A 22,327-nucleotide genomic window follows, 5' to 3' on the forward strand; every position below is an offset into this window, starting at 1 on the left:
TTAATTATGTAAAGTACCATAGATTTGGCTTGCCCAAGCTTATGTTAAATTGATCCTTGATTTATATTTACTTCACTCTTAATATCTTACTTCATGATATTCAACCATTTAGAGTTGATAATTTACTTATGTTACATATAAGGAATAATCTTAAGTTTAAGTAAATTATATAGTGTGATATAATTAAACAAAATTATATAATTTTTCTGTAAAAATGGAAATTGAATAATGTTAGGAATATACTTTGAAAAATTTGATGCCTGAATGTGAGTGATCGAAAATGTTCTTCCACTCAGCATTGGGCAGTAATTAAAATGTTATTTTTAGAATATTTTTCAGAATGTTTTCTGGACTGACAGAGTCAGCACATTTTAGCAGGATCTGATTTATCTAACAAGATAAATTGACTTGAATTTTAATGTAAGATCAATTTTTTTCTTTTGTTAAAAGTACACAGCTCATAACCTGCTAAGCTCAAAATACGCAAAGAAATTTCAAACTTAAAATTTACAATCAATTTTGAATTATAACAAACACTTAAAAAAGGAAAGCCAAAGCTCTTTTCGCCACAAAGAACCTATGGAAAAGAAATTTCCTTACCATTTTAAACAAGTACGAAAGGAAAAGTGAATAATATTAAAGGAAATTGGTAACCAAACTGAATAATTGAATCCAAAGTATATGTTCAGAACCCAGTTTATGTATTGATACAGCCACTAAACCTCTTCCTGAAGTCTTTGCTGAGATGCAGTTGCCTAAATTCCTTAATCTTTTTTTTTTGCCATTTAAATGTCATTATTTAATAATAATTAACATTTAAAAAATTTTTTTGCTTTAGTTACTTTAGTCATCTTTGATGTTTTTATATTCTTTTTGGAAAATGTTCCAGATATTCTACAAAATAAAAATTGGATGGTGATTTTTCTTAAAAGCGTTTATTCTCCTGAAAGCAACCACGTGGGGAAATAAGTTGATTTATGTTTTGTATAATTCGAAAATTCTTTAAAACAGTTTATTTTCAGATCCGTATTTTACATTGTGCTGTTTTTTTGTTTTGTTTTGTTTATTTATTTGTTTTACTTCAATAGCCTTTTATGTCACCTCGGTACCCTGGAGGTCCAAGGCCCCCATTGAGGATACCTAACCAGGTAAGATTCATGTGCTACTTAAGTCTATGGGTTTTGTTGTTGTTGTTTTTAAGAACCAGTAAAGATCTTAAAAATGTCATGAATATTTTTTTCCTATAAAAATATTAAATTATCCTTTCTTTATCCCCTTTAGTGCTATTTCTGGTAATATATAATCTACTTCAAGGACTGGCAAACTGCTGTCCATATGTTGGCTGACTGTTTTTGTAGATGACGTTTGATTGGAAAACAGCAACACTCATTCATTTACATATTGTCTGTGGCTTCTTTTACTCTGTAGTAGATTTGAGTGGTCGTGGTGGAGACCATATGTAGCCTACAACCCTCAAATACTTATTATCTGGATCTTTATAGAAAAAAAGTTTGCTGAGCCTTGAAGTCTACCATATACTTTGAAACTAATTGTGTATGTGAATATATATAATTTTGGTAAATGCCAAATACTATTATTTAAAAGAGGGCAAGGAAATTTTCTATGAACATATTTTGGTTTATTTTTATATAATATAGTTTCAGTATCACAGTTATAATACTCATATCAGTTTTGCCCAATTATAATGATATATCGAGAATATAATTAGCTGCTTCTATAAGGGTTAGATCTATTAATAAATAAATCATTAGCAATAGATCTTCCGATTATTTTTTTACCTACTAGAGCTCTGAGATTTCATAAGCTTTTATCCTTACATAGTTTTTTTAATCAATGTCAGAAATATTTATTAGCTAAAGACATTAAAGCACAATTTTTACTTGCAAGGAGTTTATAATTTAGTTTTAAGATACAGAATATGTACATTTATATAACACACGAAGAAATTAAATGCTTAACTTTATGGAATATTTATATCGAATAATTGTTTTGTTACTTTCTTTAATTCTGTTATTGTATGCCTCAGCATTTTCCAAGATCTAAAGCAAGCCCTGTCATTCCAATAAATTCTTTCTCATTCGTACTCTCTTCATCTCTTAACTTCCTTCCTGGCCGAAAATGCAACAAGAAAGTTGCGCTTCTACCATATTTGATAGCAACAGAGTTCTGCTTCTCCTCTCCTCACTCTTACTGAAATTATGCGGTGTCCTTCAAGTGTCCCAGTTTGCTGGTGTTCTCTGCTGCTAGTGCACAGCAAGGAATGCCAGCACCCACATCCACCCCCGAGGGAGAGCTGTAAACAGGCAGCAGTGCCAGATCATCTCATGGTTGTAGTGCTGGGAGCCCTCACATTAGCTCCTGGAGGAGCTGTTCCCTTCAGATGAATCTGCATTCAGTACGTAGGGCCAGGGAAACATGGCATGAAATAGGAAAAGGACGAGCACAGATGCCAAGTGTCGCAACATATGGGAGTTTTATTTTCTCTGTGGGTGAACCTGTGTATACTGATAGTCAGATCTTCTTATATAGGTGCCTGAGTCTTTAGAATTTCCTACTAAAGGATGGAAAGTTGTATCTTTCATTGGAGTCTTCATGCTCTTTCAGATATCCCATCCGTAGCTTTCTATGTTATGTAGATCTAAGAAGTTCCTGAAAATCTGAATTAGGGAAATGTGAATTTCTTGTGCCAAGTGTGTTACTAAAATTTTTTGACTCCATATATTCCGTATCAATGATGAAAATCTGATGGGATTGTTCGAGTTGCGTCCATTTGGCATTGTTGAAATGCCTGCCACATATAACAGACCATGCTGGTTTCCATATCTACAGAGACTCACAAAATGGAAAACACGCTTTGTGGAAAAGGACTGGGTTGTGGTAAATCTAGATTGTTTGAACCTTTTTTTAAGAGCAAGTAATTATGCCTTTGGATTGTTAAAAGAGGCAATTGAAATTTTAAAGGTAATAAAGAATAATAATTCAGACTGTTTTTCCTCAAGAATTTTAAACAGTCTCTACCTAAGTATATTTTAGAATAATTGTCTGAGTGGCTCTTTTTTGTCCACTCATATCCCCCCCATACACATTTATATAGTTAAACTTCATTAATTCAAGCATCTGTCTTTCAAATGTATAATAATTTGCATTTATACTATTTTTAAAAAGAATTTTCTGAGCAGGTTGTGTTAATAGTGTAAACATATTGTTTTAGGAAATGTTTAACCTATTTAGGAGCATGACCTTTTCAAGCAAAAGAATGTTTCTTCAGTTTCATTATGTAGTCTTTTTAAAGTAGAATTGGAAAAACTATTTTTGATGATTAATTGGCATGTTGCATATAAAAACAACACAGATATGTTAAGTATTTTTTTATTTCATCTTCATTTAGAATGATCATAGATTAATTAAAATTTGTTTTTCTGATAGATTGTATCTAAGAAAATAAAAAGTGAAATACTCTCCAGTGGTGTTGACTAATCATTTTGAATATGTAAAAGACATTCCTCTAATAAACAGATTTTTCAGAATTTATAATTTCTAATGATTAGACAGTAGATTTTTAACTTAAGTTCTCCTCAGGTGGTTTTTATGGTTCTAGACTAAATTCACAATGGTTTATACTAGATGTATATTTATAGGACTGGGTATTTGGAAGATGGTATAGTATCACTCCACCAAAAAAAAATATATGGGAAGGGGTAATGGCCTCTAAAATGATGGAAGAAAAAGTAGGATTACAAAAATATACAATACTGCAGAGAATAAATGTATATAAAAACATATGAAACTAGAAATTAAGTCCAAAAAATATATTTGACTATACAATTTTGAACTGAAATTGGCTCAACTGTCAGAATAGGTCATTGGTATTGAAGCATCCGGAACCTGGACTAGAACAAGTCTTTATCCTCTTAGATAAAAAGTTTAATCAGAAAAGTTCACACTGTTTATTCAACACTATGCTGAGGAAACCAAGGCAGCCAGAAATACAGAGACTATTAATGAGTGACACCAAGAATAAACTACTCATTTATTGATTCCATAGAATTTTTAGTTTATCCTTTATTCCTGACCATTCCTGAAACTCTGTAAACAGGTATGTGAAATGATTAATTCTGTTGACCATTTTATATTCTAAAGCTGATATTGGTATTCTAAAAACATACTGCATCTGACCATTCTACTGAAAGTTTCAAAGATATTTCTCCAATAGTAGATGAGTAAATAAATGACGATATATCCAAATGGTGAAACAGCGTGCAGCTATTAAAAGGCATGTTATAGAATTAAATTTATTGATAGGATAAAATGTTTATGATCTGTCACTAGCTGTGAAGAAGTCACAAAGCACATGTAGTATATCACCTTTTCTATATCACTGTACAAGCTCAGAGCATTTCCCCAACTCACCACACACAGACACACATTTGTCAAAGGCTGTAAGGACCATGTCCTTAATTTCTGGGTAATGGAATTATGAGTGGGTTTTTTTTATTTCTGCATTTTAAAGTTTGCATTGAACAAGTATTTCATTCATGAGTAGAAGAAGATATTATTAGTTAAATATTTAATAGATAAGTAAAAGTACAGATATTTTATTCTTCTGGTTATTCAATATATTAGATTATCCTTCATTAATATTGAATATATAGTTCTTACATGATAAAAGGAAAAACATACTGGATGCTAAGGATAGGCACATCTTAGAAAGGATTTTTATTCATTACTTTTCACATAGGGAAAATACCAACAGGCATTTGAGCAGAAAAAAAAGTTGTTGGGATGTTTATTCATACACTGAAAGTAAGTTTACACATCCCTATAACAAGGAACCTATATTTTAAAGTACACTTTATGTTCTCATTTCAGGATAAATGCCATTTAGCATGTCCTTTACCAATAATTTTGTCTTGGTAAAATTTTCCACATGTCGAATTTTACTTTTATTTAATGATATCAGTATAAGAACATCAGACCTCAGCTGCATAAAGAGAGGTATGTTCTACATTGAGTAGGAGTCTTATAGCTGAATTTTAAGGATGACTTTAGTAAATCTCTAGCTTTAAAAATTAAATGTCATCCCTGTCTAATATAAATTAGTGATTAATAATGAAAGCATTTGGTAATTTTTTGGCCAGTTCAAAATATCCCTTTCTGTCATTGAGATCTTAATATTTCTTTATTATTATTATTATTATTATTATTATTATTATACTACTAATATATTTAAATTATTATTTGAAACACAATTAAAAACATATTTTCTTATGACTTTGAATTATGAGTGTATCCTGGGATATATGCCCTTTCTAATTTCTACATTTGTAGAACATGGGAAATTAACAAATTCAAAATGTCTGGCACAAAAGAAATTCATTCTCCTTCCCAAACCAAGAAAACTGAACATAGTAAATGCTGTGCAATCTTACTAAATTTATGTATATAGAACTTTTTGGTGCAATGTTTACTTCTTTTGCCAAAACATATCCTATTATCTTATAACATTTTATCACAGATATTCCCTTTTTGGATATAAGCAAAAAAAAGAAGAAGTGTATTGCCATGTATTTGATTGAAAACTTCATTGGGCTATGCAAAAATCTCTCTCAAAAATATTCAGTCATTTAACAAGTATTTGTTGAGGTTTACTATGTGTCAGGCACCATTCTCCTTGTGGGCATACATCAACAAACTAAATGAGAATCCCTCTTCTTGTGTACTTGGCATTCTAATGCAGCAGTACTCAATAGAACTTTTTTTTTAACTTAATTTTAATTTAAATGGCTACATGTGGCAAAGGGCTAGTATGTCGGATAGTGTACTTGCAGTAGTTGAGATATAGAAAAAAGAGAAATAAATCAGTAAATACATGTCGAATGGTGAGTTGTGCTTTGAAGACAAATGTTTTCCTATACAGACTATAACATTTCTGTATTTTAATGTTTTCTGTGGGTAGTGCCTTTTTGCAGAAAAAAAAAATGACAGTGGTATTGATGAAAGGATCCCAGTTGTGTCAGGCATCTTAGATCCAAATGCCAGCAATGCCCAGCAATGCATGACTTTGAGCAAGTCACTTAAACTTTCTGGGCCTTGATTTTCTTACCAGTAAGATGAGAGTGGACTCAAGTATTTCTAAAATCCCTTCTACTTTTAAACTTTCTTAATTAGATGATTCTGCTTCATTTCATATAATTGAGGGGGCCCATCCCAAATATTGGTAGGCCAAAATTATTAAGTGAATTATATCATAAAAGCATTGATAAATTCACTATCTTTTTTATTATCAGTGAGCATTTAGTCTCTATGAGGAGACAATATTGGTAATGGTATTCAAGGAAATATGTGCCAGAATCTTAAGTTCCTAGAGGCACCTACCACTGGAATCATATGATGAATCCTTTGTGAACTAATTTTTTTTTAAGAAGCAAGACATTTCTTCACTTCTTTCTGTTTAAATAAAATTTCATATTATTTCATTTATTTTAAATGCTAGGAGTTAAGGCTTATATTTAGAACTTTTGGAATACGTTGACCTGATTTGAAGCCTTGGCTCTGCTACTTACCAATAGTATAACCATTGACAAGTTAACAAATTATTTATGAAAAGTAGTCCCCCCATATCTATGGAGGATATATTCCAAGATGTCCAATGGATGCCTGAAAACCACAGATAGTACCTAATTCCATATATGCCATGTTTTTTTTTTCTGTGTGTACATATCTAAGATAAAGTTTAATTTATAAATTAGGCACAACGAGAGATAATAATAATAAAATAGAACAATTATAACAATAAACTGTAAAAGTTATGTGACTGAGGCTCTATTTCTCAAAATATTTTATTGTACTGTACTCACTTTTCTTCTTTATGATGATGTGAGATGATCACATGCCTTTGTGATGAGATGATGTGACGTGAATGACATAGGCATTGTGATAAAGCTTTAGGCTGCTATTGACCTTCTGCCAGTATGTCAGAAGAGGAATCATCTGTTTCAGGACTGAGGTATACAATGGGTAACTGAAACCATGGTTAACTAAAACTACAGAAAGTAAAACTATAGATAAGGGAGAACTATTGTATTAAACCTGTTTCTTATCATCAGGAAGGATTAATAATAACCTCGTGGGATTGTTGTAAGCATTGAGTGAAATGATAAATATAAGGAGCCACAGTGTGTATTATTGTTGATATTATGTTTGTTATTATTATTATTTTTTAAAGATTTTATTTATTTAATGGACAGAGACAGCCAGTGAGAGGGGGAGCACAAGCAGGGGGAGTGGGAGAGGAAGAAGCAGGCTCCCAGCAGAGGAGCCTGATATGGGGCTCGATCCCAGAACGCTGGGATCACGCCCTGAGCCAAAGGCAGATGCTTAACGACTGCGCCACCCAGGCACCCCAATATATTTGTTATTATTAAGTACCCTCATAATTAGTGTTATTTTCTCTGTCAGGGTGAAGATCTTTTATAGAACAAAGAATGTATGTCAAAATTTGTGACTAGTTATACAAGTCTGAATGGAATGTGATTAGCATATTAAAAAATGAAAATAATATCAACCCAACAGATGTATAAATTTATTTTCCTGATGTTAAAGTTTTAAGGAATGTAGCGATTATAGCCTTGTTAGTGGACAAAACAATCATCTGGTAATCTCAGGACTGATAAAAATCTATTAAAAGTTAGAGATCTGACCTACCAAAAGACAAACACTGATGACCAAAGAGTTAAATTTAGAGAAAAGACTCTCATTTTGAAAGACAACTTGATATTGATCAAGATTTCTATGAGATTATGCTGTAATTTTAAGTGATGAATAGAAACTAAAAGACTCGTCAACTGTTCTGATACTCTAAGATAAACAGGAAAAAGTAAAATTCTGAAGAAAATGGTTTCCAGGGATAAAACTGATGCCCTTAATGAGAGTTAGAAATTCAGATTCTAAGTCCAGAGTATAAAACTTTAACCACTTGGAGACCTAAAAAACAAGAATTCCAGACTCACAATTGAAGATAATGCTAATTAGTCATATAATTTCAGTTCTCCTAATTCGTTTTTTAAATAACTTTTGACAGTGTTGACTTAAAACTCTCCGTTCTAAAGTGTTGGTTTTGGTCCACTTTCTAATTTCATTCCTATTCAGTTTCACTTTCCTTTCCTACCTCTTCTTGGTATTTTTAAAGAATTATATTTTTGTGGGGCACCTGGGTGGCTCGCTCCATTAAGCATCTGACTCTTGGTTTCTGCTCAGGTCATGATCTCCAGGTCATGAGATTGAGCCCCGCATCAGGCTCCGCACTCAGTGCAGAGTCTGCTTGAGATTCTTTCCCTCCCTCCCTCTCTACTCCTATCCCTGGTGATGTTCTCTCTCTCTCTCAAATAAATAAATAAAATCTTTTGAAAAAGAATTATATATTTTCTCTTTTTTTCTTTGAAATCAGTTTCATTCTTAGGACTTTTATCACTGATGATTCCTAAAATTGCCCAATCTAAATTTTATTTCTTTTATTCCTTCAATAAATATTTCTCTGAGCCAATAGGCACAGTTAGGTTCTATACTCCCTCAGAGTTTACAGTCTATTGGAGGTACAGAGAGGAAAACAAGCCATAATTGTATTTAAGTTCTATGAAAATGAGGTATAAAATCCTATAAAATCACATAAACAGCCCTTACCTCCCCGGCATGTTAAGCTGTTCAGGGAGGAAGGAGTCGTCCAGAGGTGACAGAAAAAAGAAATGGTTGTTTGGTTGGGAGATCTGTTATGTTGAGCAAATAAATACATTGAGCAAAAAAGTAAAAGATACTGAAGACAATGAAAGCCAGGTTTCTCACTGTTGGAGAAAGTATTTACTAACATAAAAAAGAAGAAGGTTAAAAATAATCCTGAGGTTTTACATTGGAATTAGACCTGTTGACTTGGTGCTGGAAAATATGAATTTATAGCATGTGTATGTACCCCCTCACACACACACAAATAGAGAGTTAGTCATAGATGTATATGTGTGTGCATATACATGTGTGGACACACACACATAGATTTTTTTAGTGCATCAGCTACTGAGAGAGCCAAAAAGCAGTGTATCCAAGTTACAATAAGCACTCTGAGATCTCAGATCTTGATGTCTAAATGTTGTCCTCCACTAGAGGGAATCAGGGCTCTGGGCCCTTCAGAGTAAGGTCTGTTTTCAGAGCTAGGCTAGAAAAAAATATGAGATGAACTTGGAACATCTTGTGCAAGAAAGAAAATGCTCAAAATATGATGAAGACGTGTCAAAAGACCACAAGGACCAGCTTGAAGAGCATTCTGCTGGCCAAATTTTGAATATTTGAATATTAAAATAAATGATAATAATAGATTACAACCCATTGACTGAAGTAGGAAGGAAGGGTGGAAGAAGAGTTGTTCCTTACAGTGGAATGCCAACGAAACCACATAGAATCATGGACATGGAATATCTCCATTTGGCAACTATCCTAGTGCTTAGGAGTTGTCAGTGGATGCTGGTGAGTTGATAAATGATTGATGAGGAATGGAATACTGACAATCTTGGAATAGCTCTAATACTAAAAGTAATTAATTACAAAGGGGGAAAGTAATGAGCCCATGGTGTACAGACCTGGTGTACACCAACACAATCAGATGAGAAAGGTTAACATTCCCGGTAATGGGATGAGTGAGCATCATATGCTTCTAATGTCATTCACTGAGAGGAGCACAGCGTCATTTCTTCTGGAAGCCTTCTAAGAAAATAGGACCTGAGTTTTGGGTCATGAAAAAACATCAGAAGATCATCCTGTAGAATTGAAGACCCAATCTCTAAAACTGTTGAGGACATCACAGGGAAAGACTAAGAAATAATTCCTGCTTGGACAAGGGTGAAAAATCAAAAACTAAATGCAACATGTGTTCCATGAGATCCTGGTCATAGGAAGTAAAAGAAGCATTGTTGAGACAAATGGCAAATTCGATTGAGGTCTGTGGCTTGGATGGTAGTGTTGTACCAATGTGGATTTCCTGTCTTGAAAAACTGTGTTATGGTTATGTACGGGAATATCCTTGTTCAGAAAACTACACCGTGCAGTACTTAGAGGTGATGAAGCATAATGTCTACAGCTTGCTCTCAGGTGGTTCTGAAAAACATGATAACAAGTGCATATAGAGAGAAGGCGAAAGGTGATTCAGGAGCAGATGTGGTGAAATGTTAACAGTTGGTAAATTGGTGTCAGAGTATATGGGAATCCTTTGTACTGTTTGTGTAATTTTTCTGTAAGTTTGAAAATTAAAATATGTGTACGTGTATATATGTATATATGTGTACATGCACACATGTGTACATATATATATACAAACATATATGCATGTGTACATATATATATATACAAACATATATATATATGTACACATATTTTAAAGCAAATAGGAGAACTTATCCCAGATTGGAGTTGTATGGAAGAATTTTGCTATGAACTGATCCCTAAACTGAGATCTGAAATATGTCAACAAGAGGCACATAAGGGTCTGAGTTCCTTGAGATGAGAGATTGTTTAGTTTCAGTTTACTTTTGTTTTTAATGGTTGGTATTTAGATATTATTGATTAAATTAATGAATTTCAAAAACCTGAAGGAAGTTTGGTATGGCTGGGAGTTAGAATGGTAGGGGCAGCAGCAAGAAATTACGCTGGAAAGTTAAGCAGGGAACAGAACATATAGTAGCGTACGTATTCTGTGTGCGTGTAAGAAAAAAATTGAAGAATTACAAAAATGGCTTGAGAAGTGACAGCTCTCTACTGTATCCCAAGTGATAATGATTAAGAAAACACTTCTGATCTGTATATATAAATTTTTTATTATTGAATTTCTTTTGAAATGTTTGAAATTTTTCACTAAGTTGATAAGGTTTATTCTGGTTTAAGTTAAATTGCTGAATCCTACAGAAATTCTTGCCAGTTATCAGGATCATGTGTTCATGTGAATGAGTACCTGTATACTCTATAGGATCAGGTATACATCGTTTCTAGTTTGGTCCAGCTCTGAGTGCTGCTCAGACAACTGTTAGAAACTTGTGATTCAGGATATACCCGGTATCACACCCTTCATAAAGTAAGCCCTGTCTGTTAATCAGTCCACCTTTTTCACTTCTAGTTCTCTTTTTCCATTCAGCCAAATTGTTTGAACCTAATTGGAGTATTATTTTTCTAAATGGTTTCTTAGGGAAAATGTAACGACAAAAAAAAATATATTGGCCCCTTGGCATTTTAGTCCTGCTGCTATTGTAATGCCAAATGAATAAAATAATCTGTAGAAAATAGAGAGATTATATTCAAGAAGCAAAATTAGCTATTTTAGTACCCATGGTAAATTAATTTTAGGGAAAGGCAGTTACTTCTCAGGATGAAATAGGACAATTTTGCCTAGATTTTTGTTTCCAAGAAGTACTTATTTTATTTACCACAAAATTGAACAAGGTGGAATCTTTTTAGAACTAAGAACTTATACCAGGTATGTGGAGCTCTAAAATTTATAAATTAATGTGAAATATAAGAAATCTGGTAGAATACTAAATGGATTCTGTAATTATAGGAATTTTAAAAGAGAACTGTTAAGGCACTTGTTTTGTAAATATTTAGAATATTTCTTTTTGTTTTGTTTTACTAAATATCCTAGGCACTTGGAGGTGTCCCAGGAAGTCAGCCATTACTTCCAAGTGGAATGGACCCAACTCGACAACAAGGTAACTACTTTAAAGTAAAAGTGAAATTGATATGCAGACTCTCAAATAAATCCTTTATTTTTTAAGGACAATTTCATTTGTATAAATCTTTCATAATTATACCAGTTGCATTTTGCAAGTAACATAGCCAAATGAGTTATATTCTCAACTCTTTTTTTTTTTTAAGATATTATTTATTTATTTGAGAGAGAGAGAGATCGAGAGAGAGCACGAGCGGGCAGTGGGGAGAAGGAGAAGTATATTCCCCACTGAGCAGGGAGCCTAATGCAGGACTGGATCCCAGAACCCTGAGATCATGAACTGAGCTGAAGGCAGACGCTTAACTGACTGAGCCACCCAGGAGCCCCTTTACTAACTTAATTATGCATGATACGAGAGTGGTGATAACATAAGAAATCGAGGTATTAAATATCTAAAAATCCATATTTTAACTAATAACTTCTAAAACCTTTGATATAACTTCTAACAAGTGGGAATTAAAATGATTATATCCCTTAAGATTTCTTCTGCCCTTTTCAGATAAGTTCGTTCTTCTGAAAGATGAGCATGAGGAAAACAGGATGCTAAGCAACGAGTGGCTTGATTAATTTAACAAATCAATAATCAGGTCCTTCCAAACAGAGATATTTAGGTACCACAGATATGTACGGCTGTATTACACTGTTACAAGGTACAAGGAGCAAATGGTATGAGAGATGTATTTCAGCACAAAGTAGGAAGAAAAATTCAATCTCAATGAATGGAGAGTGTAAGCAAGTAGTAATAAGAGGCAGAAAGTAGCCATGGAAGCCAAGATGAGATGATGTCCATTACCCAGTCCCTTAGTAAGTAAGATTTAACACCAAGCAGAGAGGAGACTACTATCTCCTGGTTTAGCACTCATGCTCATTACATTGCTAATATCTTCATACCTTTTTTGTTTTTTTTAAAGGACATCCAAATATGGGTGGGCCAATGCAGAGAATGACTCCTCCAAGAGGAATGGTGCCCTTAGGACCACAGGTAAATAACACAAAAAGCTAGATGCTGAGTTTTTTGCCTTCATCTTATACATAAACTATATCATTTGCTGGCTTTTATTATATGCATTAAAGGCTTGATATAACATAGTTGTTAGTCTCTTGAGGACATAATATCTGTGACATGTCCAAACTGATGTAACAACAAACCATATTTTAACAGATGCTATCACATATGCCTTTAGTACTTTGAAAAAATATATTTGTAGAAATACATTAAAGTGATTATTATAAAAAAGAACTATTAATTACCATTTTGCTAACTAATCTAAGAAAGTCTAAAAGTTTAGAGTAATTATAAAAGATAAACATGTAAGTTAAATAAGTTAAATAAAACACAGTTGATCTAAGCTATGAAACAGAATAAACAACATAAAATATATTTCTGTAAGTCTTTTAAAGAATGCCATTGGCAGTTTATTATATACAACCATAATTCTTCATAGAATATGAAAACAATAGCTATTTAGATAGAAACATTAAATGGGTCTTAGTGAACAAGCATAATCCTATCAGTCTATATCAGATGTTAGCCTACTCCTCTATCAAAATTTATAGAAGTACGCACTGAGGTTGAATCTGTCCTACCTGTTCGTGACGTTTTTTAAGTATGCTATTCCAGGATACCATTTATTTTTGGTAAAACATCCTTTTGTCTCTCTTGCGAAAACTGAATGAGATATAAATTAATTTTATAATGTTACATTTCAAGGAAACTAACCCAAAATCCAGAATTTTACATTTTTATCTTATGGGTCAGAGGTTAGTGTGTCATAATGCTGGTTAAAAGAGTGAATTTATTTTCTCTATCCTTTCCAAGAATAGCTATATAAGCCCAGTTTAGGAACTTGTTTCATGTACCTACTTCTAAAAAATTAAATTAATATTTTGTTATGTGACCAAAGGAGTCAGAGAATTAAGAATCCAACACCGAAATAATGTGAGTTAGACCTAGGAATTTCTAACCGACATAAAATTTTATATATATACAAACATGAAAGGCATTATAACCAAAATTTTCAGAGATAACATGTTACATGAAAAAAATAAAACCCCATATGTTAATAGATATGCTATCCTCAGAATCAGAAAAAATAGTTTCTTTTATTTAGGCTCATTTATTTTCTATGTATTTTCTTAAGATCTCTTAAAACTCTGATTTAGATATTTAAATTATTTTTCCCTATGTCTACTCATGTTAGGGTTGACAGTTTATGTGACCAACCATCAGAAGTTATTGATAGCAGTTAGAATTTGTAAGATCTATAGGATATTTCATTGACTGAATATATATTTTAGTCACTAATAAACTAAGCCAATTTGGCTATACAGAACTTGAAGGATTTTTTTCCCAAAAGATTTTCATAATAGATTCATTTTAAATATACATAAAACCTTGGTGCCTATAATTTACGTTATCATTATTCATTCAGTTCATTGATTTTTAAGCTAGCTGCTCTTTAAGCTTTTGCCATCCCAAACCAATATTTTCAATACTTTTTAAAACTAGAATATGATTTAAGATTCCGTTTTGTAGTATTTGAAAGATATTTAAGCTGTATAAACACTTAGATCTCATATGAACATGCGGAAATGGAAAGCACACTGGTCTTTATGTTTTATAAATATTTAGCTGTATGTTACGTGTTTGTGTTATAAGTAAATTACAACAGAATGTAAGAAAACATGTTTCTGGTGCGTAATTTCTTATTGATAAGTTTTAATACCCAAGTTTATCATGTAAATGTGAATTCTTTCTTTGTATTTTCTAAATCAAAAAGAGTAGCTTATTTCTGCCATTTGGATTAGTATCCTTGCTGTCTATTTCTTCATAATTTTAGAGCAATAAGGTGTTTTGGTTTGAATTTACCTTAGAAACCAGAAAGACCTACAATAACTTCTTTAAATCACAGTATACAGAGTGTAAAAGGTTAAAGGAAACTCTACATACCATGTACTTAAATGAAAAAGGAATCATATTAATATGAATGGCAGATAGGTAAAATGTGAGGTAAAATAATTTGGAAAAAGGGATTCTTACGAGACATTTACCTATAACACCTGGTATATGAAACATATGCATTATAAACTGAAATTTGTGTTAAAGTTATCTGTGTTTCTTGAAAGATAATAAAAAAACAATTCTCATAGTAGATATAATAACCAATGCTACCCAAGAACAGAATGCATCTGCTTTTTTCTGGTTGAATTATAGATATAGTCTCTGGAATATTGTTTTTAGCTTTATACACAAACATAAAACACATCTCTTTTTTATCATAGATATTATTTCCATAATTTTTTGACGTTAAGACCAGTGTAATGGAGAAGGAAAGTAATTATCTATTGGAACAACTGAATTCCTAGAACAGAGGAATACATGTGTGTATATATGTGTTAGATTATATGTATATAATCTAACGATTCTACATATATATTATATACATATATATACATAGATTATATAGATATATATACATAGATTATATACATATACTCTAACGATTCTTAGATAATGTTGATTCAGGCGAATGCACACTTAGAACATGGGAAACATGTGCTTAATACTGCATGAATGAAGAAATAAAAGTTTCCTCCAAATCTTAGCATATTTTTCCCACCCCTTTACCCGTTTTAAATTTAAGTTCAGTGGTAATATATGCAATTACCTTAATCAAGAAAAATATCTTAATACCATATTTGAGGACATTTTTCTTCTTGCTTTTATAGTAAGATATATTTAGCTTGTATGTGTTCTTATGCTTACCAGGTTCCGTATGATTAACAGAAAAATTCACCAAGATTATCCAATTAGTTTTAGTTCCTCCAGAAATCTGAAGGATAAATGAGTTATATACAAGTAGGAACATATCATGATTTCCAAATCAAATACCTGGAGTAGAGAAATGGTGAGATGAAAATACGTGATAGGCTCTCATGTAAAGAGAAAGTTAACTGATTCTGTATTTTCAGATAGGTAGAATTCAGCTCAGTCAAGGGAAGAACTTTCTAGAAAGTAAACTGCCCAATCATGGAAAAACTCTTTATAAACTTTCCAAGCAGAATCTGAACAGCCATTTTGTCAGGAACATTGCATTGGGAAAGAGATTAAGCCAGATGGAATTGTATAGCTGCCATCCGCTTTAAAATTCAGTGATTCTAAATTAGCTCTTCCCATTCTGCCTTTGTTGATACCACTCAGAAAGCCAGTTGTTATTCTTTCTTATCTTCCTGTTTCCTTTTGCTTCAGATTATTCACAAAATGAAAATATTTTGTAAATCTATCAAATTATGTATTGGATCATTTCTTACTCATTTCCTGTGATACTTGAGCACTGGGGATACCAAGATGAGTAAAACAGATTCTACCTTCAAGGTACTTATTGTTTAGCAGGAGACACAAATACAAAAAGGAAAACTATTACGCAATAGAAAAAAAATCTAGAGAAGAAGGATGCCTGCTCTGTCAGGGAATCAGTACATAAACAAGCATGTAATTCTGCGAGGGTTGAAGGCTCAAGGGAAGCTGATGAGAAGTGGACTCATTTAAGTTGGTCCCTTATTAATGGTGACAAGAAAGAGTTAGTGGCTACAATTTTGAGCACCAGGTGTCATGCTTTCAATGTACCAAGCACTATGATAGGTGTTTTATATGATTTTACTTTATCCTCCAACAAGCTTGTAAAGGACATGATATCACTTTACAGATAAGGAAATGAAGGTTGAGTCGATCATTGGGAGAAAGATTGGCCCATTATCACACATATAGAAAGAGGAGCAGAAGAAATGGGGCAGTGGCAACGGAAGTTTAAAACAATGTCTTTCTACGTCCAGAGCTATAAAGGAAACTAATGTTTTCCTTGGTAAAACAAAACAGATCTTCTAAGACCAAAAATGAAAGGAGACTTTTCTTTTGAAGCATTTCCATTATACCTTACCATCTAGATTTTGTCTCCAAAGGCTAATTTTCTTCTCAGAGACTGCTTGCTAATATTGTTGGTACCACTACCATGCTTGATCCAGAGGTTAAGGGAACTAACTGTCCTTTTAACTAGTGACTCAGCTGTGGATAGAAACCATTCTATCCCATAGCACATAAAATTGGGATGTTTAAATAAGATTTCCTGAGGTAAAAGTAAATCAACAATGAGAAGAGCATGTAACTAGGTAATTTATTTATAAACTGTGGGTTACACTCTGGAGTTTATAGACTCATTGACTATTTCCTTGTCATCTTAGTACCTACTACAAGTCAAGGCCATGCCATGACTTACCGTGAGTGAAAAAGTGTATTGCATTTTTCTGAATCACAAGCAATCTAGTAAGCTGGAGGGTATAGCTGGGAGTAGGGAAAGAAGGTAGAGATTATAGGAAATGTGTACGGGAAATGTAGGCTAGGGCTGATCTCTGAATACCATCACAGAGCCATGCTGAAGGGTAGGTATTTGTTAGACAGTGTGGGTCATCATGGCTTTTAGGTGACATAAATAGGACTGAGTTTTAGAAGCATAGTTCTGGAAGCAGTATGAAGAATAGATGGGGAAGGGGAAAGGCTAAGTCAGAGAAACTGAAAGACATTACATTAGCTTCAGTAAATGACAAAGATTAATGTGATATGAAGGAAAATCCTATTCCAAGAGCTATTTCACAGGTAGAATCAAGAGACTTTGGTAACTGCCTGGATATGGGAATTGAGATAAAAAGAGGAGACATCATTGAGCTCCCGGAGGTTCTTAGCCTGGACTCTTGTATGGCAGGTGATGCCACAGAACGGAACAAGGAAAGCAATGTGAAGAACGCAGTTGTGAGAAGAGAACACTGAGTTTACTTTTAGATGTGTTCAGCATGAAGTGGTGTCGAGATGGAAACAGTCCAAATGATGTTGAACATAGGAATTATCCAGGAGCTTAGTAGAGACGTCATGACCAAATATAAAACATTTGGGATTCCTAATAGTTGCCGAACTAATGGTAGCAGATAAGATTACCCATGAATGTGTATTTATTTAATGCCGTGGCTAGAACCTGGAGAAAAACAACGTTTAAAGAGTTAGCAAAAGAAAAGCAGCCAGCAAAGGAAATAGAAAAAAAGTAAGTGAGAAAAGTTGGAGGAATAGTGCTGTCAGAAAGCCAAGCATGAGAGCAGTTGATAGTGTCAAAATATATTAACATGAGAATGTTAAAAATCAATCTTTTCGCCCTAATGGAAACTAAAGTAAGCTAATATGATATGCATGTTAAAAGATTAAAATGTTTTACTCCTTTGAATGTATATAAGATATGTTGACAGAAGCCTATTGTGTGATATAATTCATATATACATATTTTAAGTGTACTTTAGTTTTCATATATTGTTGTGTATTTGTATATTAGTACATCTCTCTGTGGGATATATTATTTTGTGAACAGAAGTTTGCATTCAACTTTCTTATGTTGGGTTCACGTGTTGGTTTTTTTCCCTTCCGGCTTTATGTAATTGTTCTGGGTCTGGCAATTTCAAACATGCTAAGTCTGTTCTTTGAAAATAGAGTTTTGGATTTACAAAATGTTTTATTTGAAATAGTTCACTGTTGTACAGATATTAGGAAATTCATATGGATATGTTGAATATTATGATTGCAGCTATACCTTAATCATTTAACATGCTCCAATGATCTTACATAGTCATGTAGTTTTTAAAAGACACAGACCAAAGTAATTGTTAAAATAGAAGCAATAGTACAAGAGTGGACCCTTCAGAGAATGAATTGCACAGGCCTTATCCAATCAGGAGTTATGTAGGGAAATCATTAACCTGCTCTCCTTTCTTTCCCCCCTCCTCTTTGGTTTTGTTTTTTTGTTTTGTGGTAGTCTGACCCTTGGTTATCATTACAGAACTATGGAGGTGCAATGAGACCCCCCCTGAATGCTTTAGGTGGCCCCGGAATGCCTGGAATGAACATGTAAGCAAAATGCTATGTTATCCTGTTTAGTAAAGTATTCTATTTTCTGTCTTCTGAAGTCACACTAAGTTGTAATACAGTTTGAGCTCCTCAATTTCTGTGTAGTATGAAATGAAACTAGTGTAAAGGAGCTAAACACGAGCCGTAGTGTTTGCTTCATTTTCACAACATACTCTCTTTTTCTGCCTTCCCTTCAACACTTAATTTTTTCCATTTTCAATGCCAAATACCAACTTTTAGCCGGATTTTCATGTTTCATTTATTTAATTAAAAATGAGTCTTTTGTAAATAAACACATAGGCTCCATATAGTTGGTAGAAAACTATAAAGAGATGCTGGCACCAAGACCATGACTTTACTCCATAGAAGCAAGCAATTGATATTAACTTCATTTTAACAGATATATAGTAATTCCTAAAAGTTTTTAATTCCTATATATGAGTCTTTACTTTTGCTTTGTTGGGACCACTCATAACCCAGCAAGAATTCTCTTTAGTAGTGTCTTCTATATTAAAGAACTTTCCATACAATAGGGTGAGTTTTTGTTTGAAAATTAAGACGTGCTTGGATAAGGACTAAAATAACAGTTTTTTGGTTGTTTGGTTTGTTTTTTACTGAAAAGGCTTTTCAAGCCCAAAGAGAATAGTTATTTCTAAATACCCAAAATAATACCGTCTGTTAAGGGATTTTTTAAAATTTTTCATTATCTAACTTGCCCTTAAAGTTCCACATATACCAGGTGCTTGTTTGTGACTTTCATTATTCACTAAAGGATCAATTCCGTGATGTGGCCTAAGGAAAGCTTACCAAAAATAATGAAACTGTTCCATGTAGGGTTGTGGGTAGTTTCTTCGAGTTTATTTTCCCATTAGTCCATGTTTTGGTTACTTATATATCAAATTAGATAACTCTGCCATCACTTAATGGCATTGAAAATATAATGAGATAAGCTCTTTTGATATAGATAGGGATTTTTGTGAGTTTCTGAAGCCATTTTCATGGAAAGCAATTTTGCCTAAAATAGAAAATAGGTTAATAAGTGGGTACCAGCCAGACTCAAAACTAACAGAACAAGGGGAAAAAAGTAGGTCAAATTTTCCTATCACATCTTTTCACTTTAAAAGTAAAAATGGGTAGACATGAAGTCTGACTCTTCTTAAATCCCTCAAAGGCTTAGCCTTTATTAATGGTTGTTACAAAAAGGAGTGATATTTTATGCTTATATCAAAAGCTGCAACTCTTACTGATAGGATTTAGATATATATAAAATTTACCTACCTGAGATTCTGACTTTAATATGCAATAGCTTTTAAGAAATATACTTTTGAATACTGTGTATAGATGTAAGGAGTATACATTTTGAATATTATGATCAATCTAGAATTATCATTAAATATTAGGATTATATCTAATGTCATTTTGTATATTACACTTCACTGTAATTAGCCATGTGGTCAACTTTAGATCAACCTGTTTTTATTAGTATAGAGAAAAAAGTTATTTTTTTGTGACCATTAAGAGATTCAACTGCTTAAAATTGTCTAGTTCCTTTCTCACATACGCCTAAACAGATAAACAGATAAACATTAACATTTAATGGATACATTAAATTCCCTAGACTATGGAGACTAAAAATATGGCTCAAATTTTTAATATGATTATTTTTATTGATACTTGGATTTGGGTTTCTCATTTAAATATACCCAGATGCTTTAAAATATTTTTATTATGTAATATTGTACTGTTCATATAATTTCTGGTTTTTATTTTTATTTTTTAAGATTTTATTTATTTGAGAGAGCAAGTGAGAGAGAGAGAGAGAGCACGAGCAGGCGGGAGAGGCAAGAGGAGAGGGAGGAGTGGACTCTCCGCTGAGCAGGGAGCCCGATGTGGGACTCAATCCCAGGACCCTGGGATCGTGACCTGAGCCTTAGGCAGATGCCCAACTGACCAAGCCACCCAGGCGCCCCTAATTTCTGGTTTTTAAAGAACCTTTAAGCCTTCCAGGTTCAGATTTCCATTGTTACCATTGACTTTATTTGGGTTCTTATATATAATTTTCAGTTTTCTATAAATTGGGATATTCTTAAAGAACAATGAAAGTGTAAATACTTCCTTCTAACAAGGAAATTCTGAAGTATGGAACATCTAACCAGTGAGGAGAATTCTTGTGTTGATATTGGCCCCAACAAAGCAAAAGTGAATTTAAAGAGACATAAAAAATAAAATACATTATGTCCATTGTACTCAATAGAGTAAACTTCATTGAAATTCAGTTCATAATTTAGTATCTTTAAAGCAAAGATACTAAACCTTACTGTGTTATAGCAAATAAGTATTTCTTTTTTTTTTTTTTTCCAAATAAGTATTTCTAACTAGCATTTGTGGCTTTCTTCATGTCACTTTTTTACATGTTGGGTGACTTAAAAATTAAAGGAAAAGGCATTGGAATAGTGTTACTTTAAGATATGTTTTTAACAGTCTAAGATATTTGTGTGCTAGGGTCAGGTGGGACCTGCCAGAGAATCATTTCTGGATGAGTTTTCTTTAGCTTGTCACTTTTTCTTGTTTGCCGTGAAAGTATAATGACAATGAAATATAATATCCAATCATGCTCACTAAAGTAATTAAATACTGTATTCTAACTGGGAAACTATTTGAACAAAATTTTGATAATGTTATTAAAAAATATTGGTTGCCTCCAAAGAAAATGATTATTCTGATATAATTTTTACATTTCCATTCTCTAAACTCAGGATAAATTATAATAGTGTCATCTAAAATTAAAATAAGAGTATACTTTTAATGTTTCTCTAACTACTATTTTTACAAATAAAAGCTTAATATCAATTTCAGTAAAGTAGAATTTACAAACTATAGCCAGAATGTAAATGTTTTCAAATGCATTGCAGGTAATTTTTTAAAAGAAACTGTATTTCTAGATTAGCTACAATTTTTAGGGGTGCCTGGATGGCTCAGTCAGTTAGGCATCCCACTCTTGATTTTAGCTCAGGTCATGATCTCTCAGGGTCATGAGATCAAGTTCCGTATCAGGCCCCATGCTCAGTGTGGAGTCCGCTTGAAGATTCTCTCTCCCTATCTTTCTGCTTCTCCCCCTGCTTTCTCTCTCTCAAATAAATAAATCTTTAAAAAAAATAAAAACAATAAATTAACTGTATTTTTATGAATTTCCTAAGAATTTAGGATTCAGCATTACAGCATGTCTAATTCAACTTTGTATACATTGGTATTTTATAGAAACGAAGGGGACAGAGGATTTCAAAGAATCTAGACCTTCTTGTTATCCTAAAGAATGATAAAATTTGGGTAGTTATTATTTTGAAATAAAATGACTGTATTTTAGAAGAAAAGAGGATTTTTCTCTACAGTAATCATAGTTGCTTTGATTTCATCAGATCTGCATACCCTTACAAAAAAATACCTACTTCTTTTCAATTCCATTTTTTGCTTTCTTTTTAAATGAGGCTAACCTGATTCTACTTCAGATTATACCTACATAAAAATTTCCATTCAAAATAATGCCTTCATTATAGTTTGTAAGTTACTTTCTTGATAATAACGATGGGCCTCAAAAGGAGTGGGAATTA

At 32.8% G+C, this 22,327-nt stretch overlaps 1 protein-coding gene across 11 annotated transcripts in view; it reads left to right on the plus strand.

Moving 5' to 3' along the window:
• Positions 1–22,327, plus strand: part of SSBP2 (single stranded DNA binding protein 2) — a 278,964-nt gene that overhangs the window by 218,951 nt on the left and 37,686 nt on the right. For 7 of the 11 annotated variants that reach the window (XR_005832453.1, XM_008711041.2, XM_008711042.2 and 4 more), the window contains 4 exons: positions 1,089–1,148; positions 11,693–11,759; positions 12,691–12,761; positions 18,628–18,719. Coding sequence is in view for 10 of the 11 variants with exons in the window: in XM_008711041.2 (XP_008709263.1) it covers positions 1,089–1,148; positions 11,693–11,759; positions 12,691–12,761; positions 18,628–18,719 (290 nt within the window). In the remaining variant the exon portion in view is untranslated. The remainder of the gene's footprint in view (positions 1–1,088; positions 1,149–11,692; positions 11,760–12,690; positions 12,762–18,627; positions 18,720–22,327) is intronic. The other 4 variants (XM_008711043.2, XM_008711048.2, XM_008711044.2 and 1 more) reach the window with 1 other exon arrangement.

This window comes from Ursus maritimus, unplaced genomic scaffold, assembly GCF_017311325.1.
Source record: "Ursus maritimus isolate PB19 unplaced genomic scaffold, ASM1731132v1 scaffold_5, whole genome shotgun sequence".
NCBI classification, from domain to species: Eukaryota; Metazoa; Chordata; class Mammalia; order Carnivora; family Ursidae; genus Ursus; species Ursus maritimus.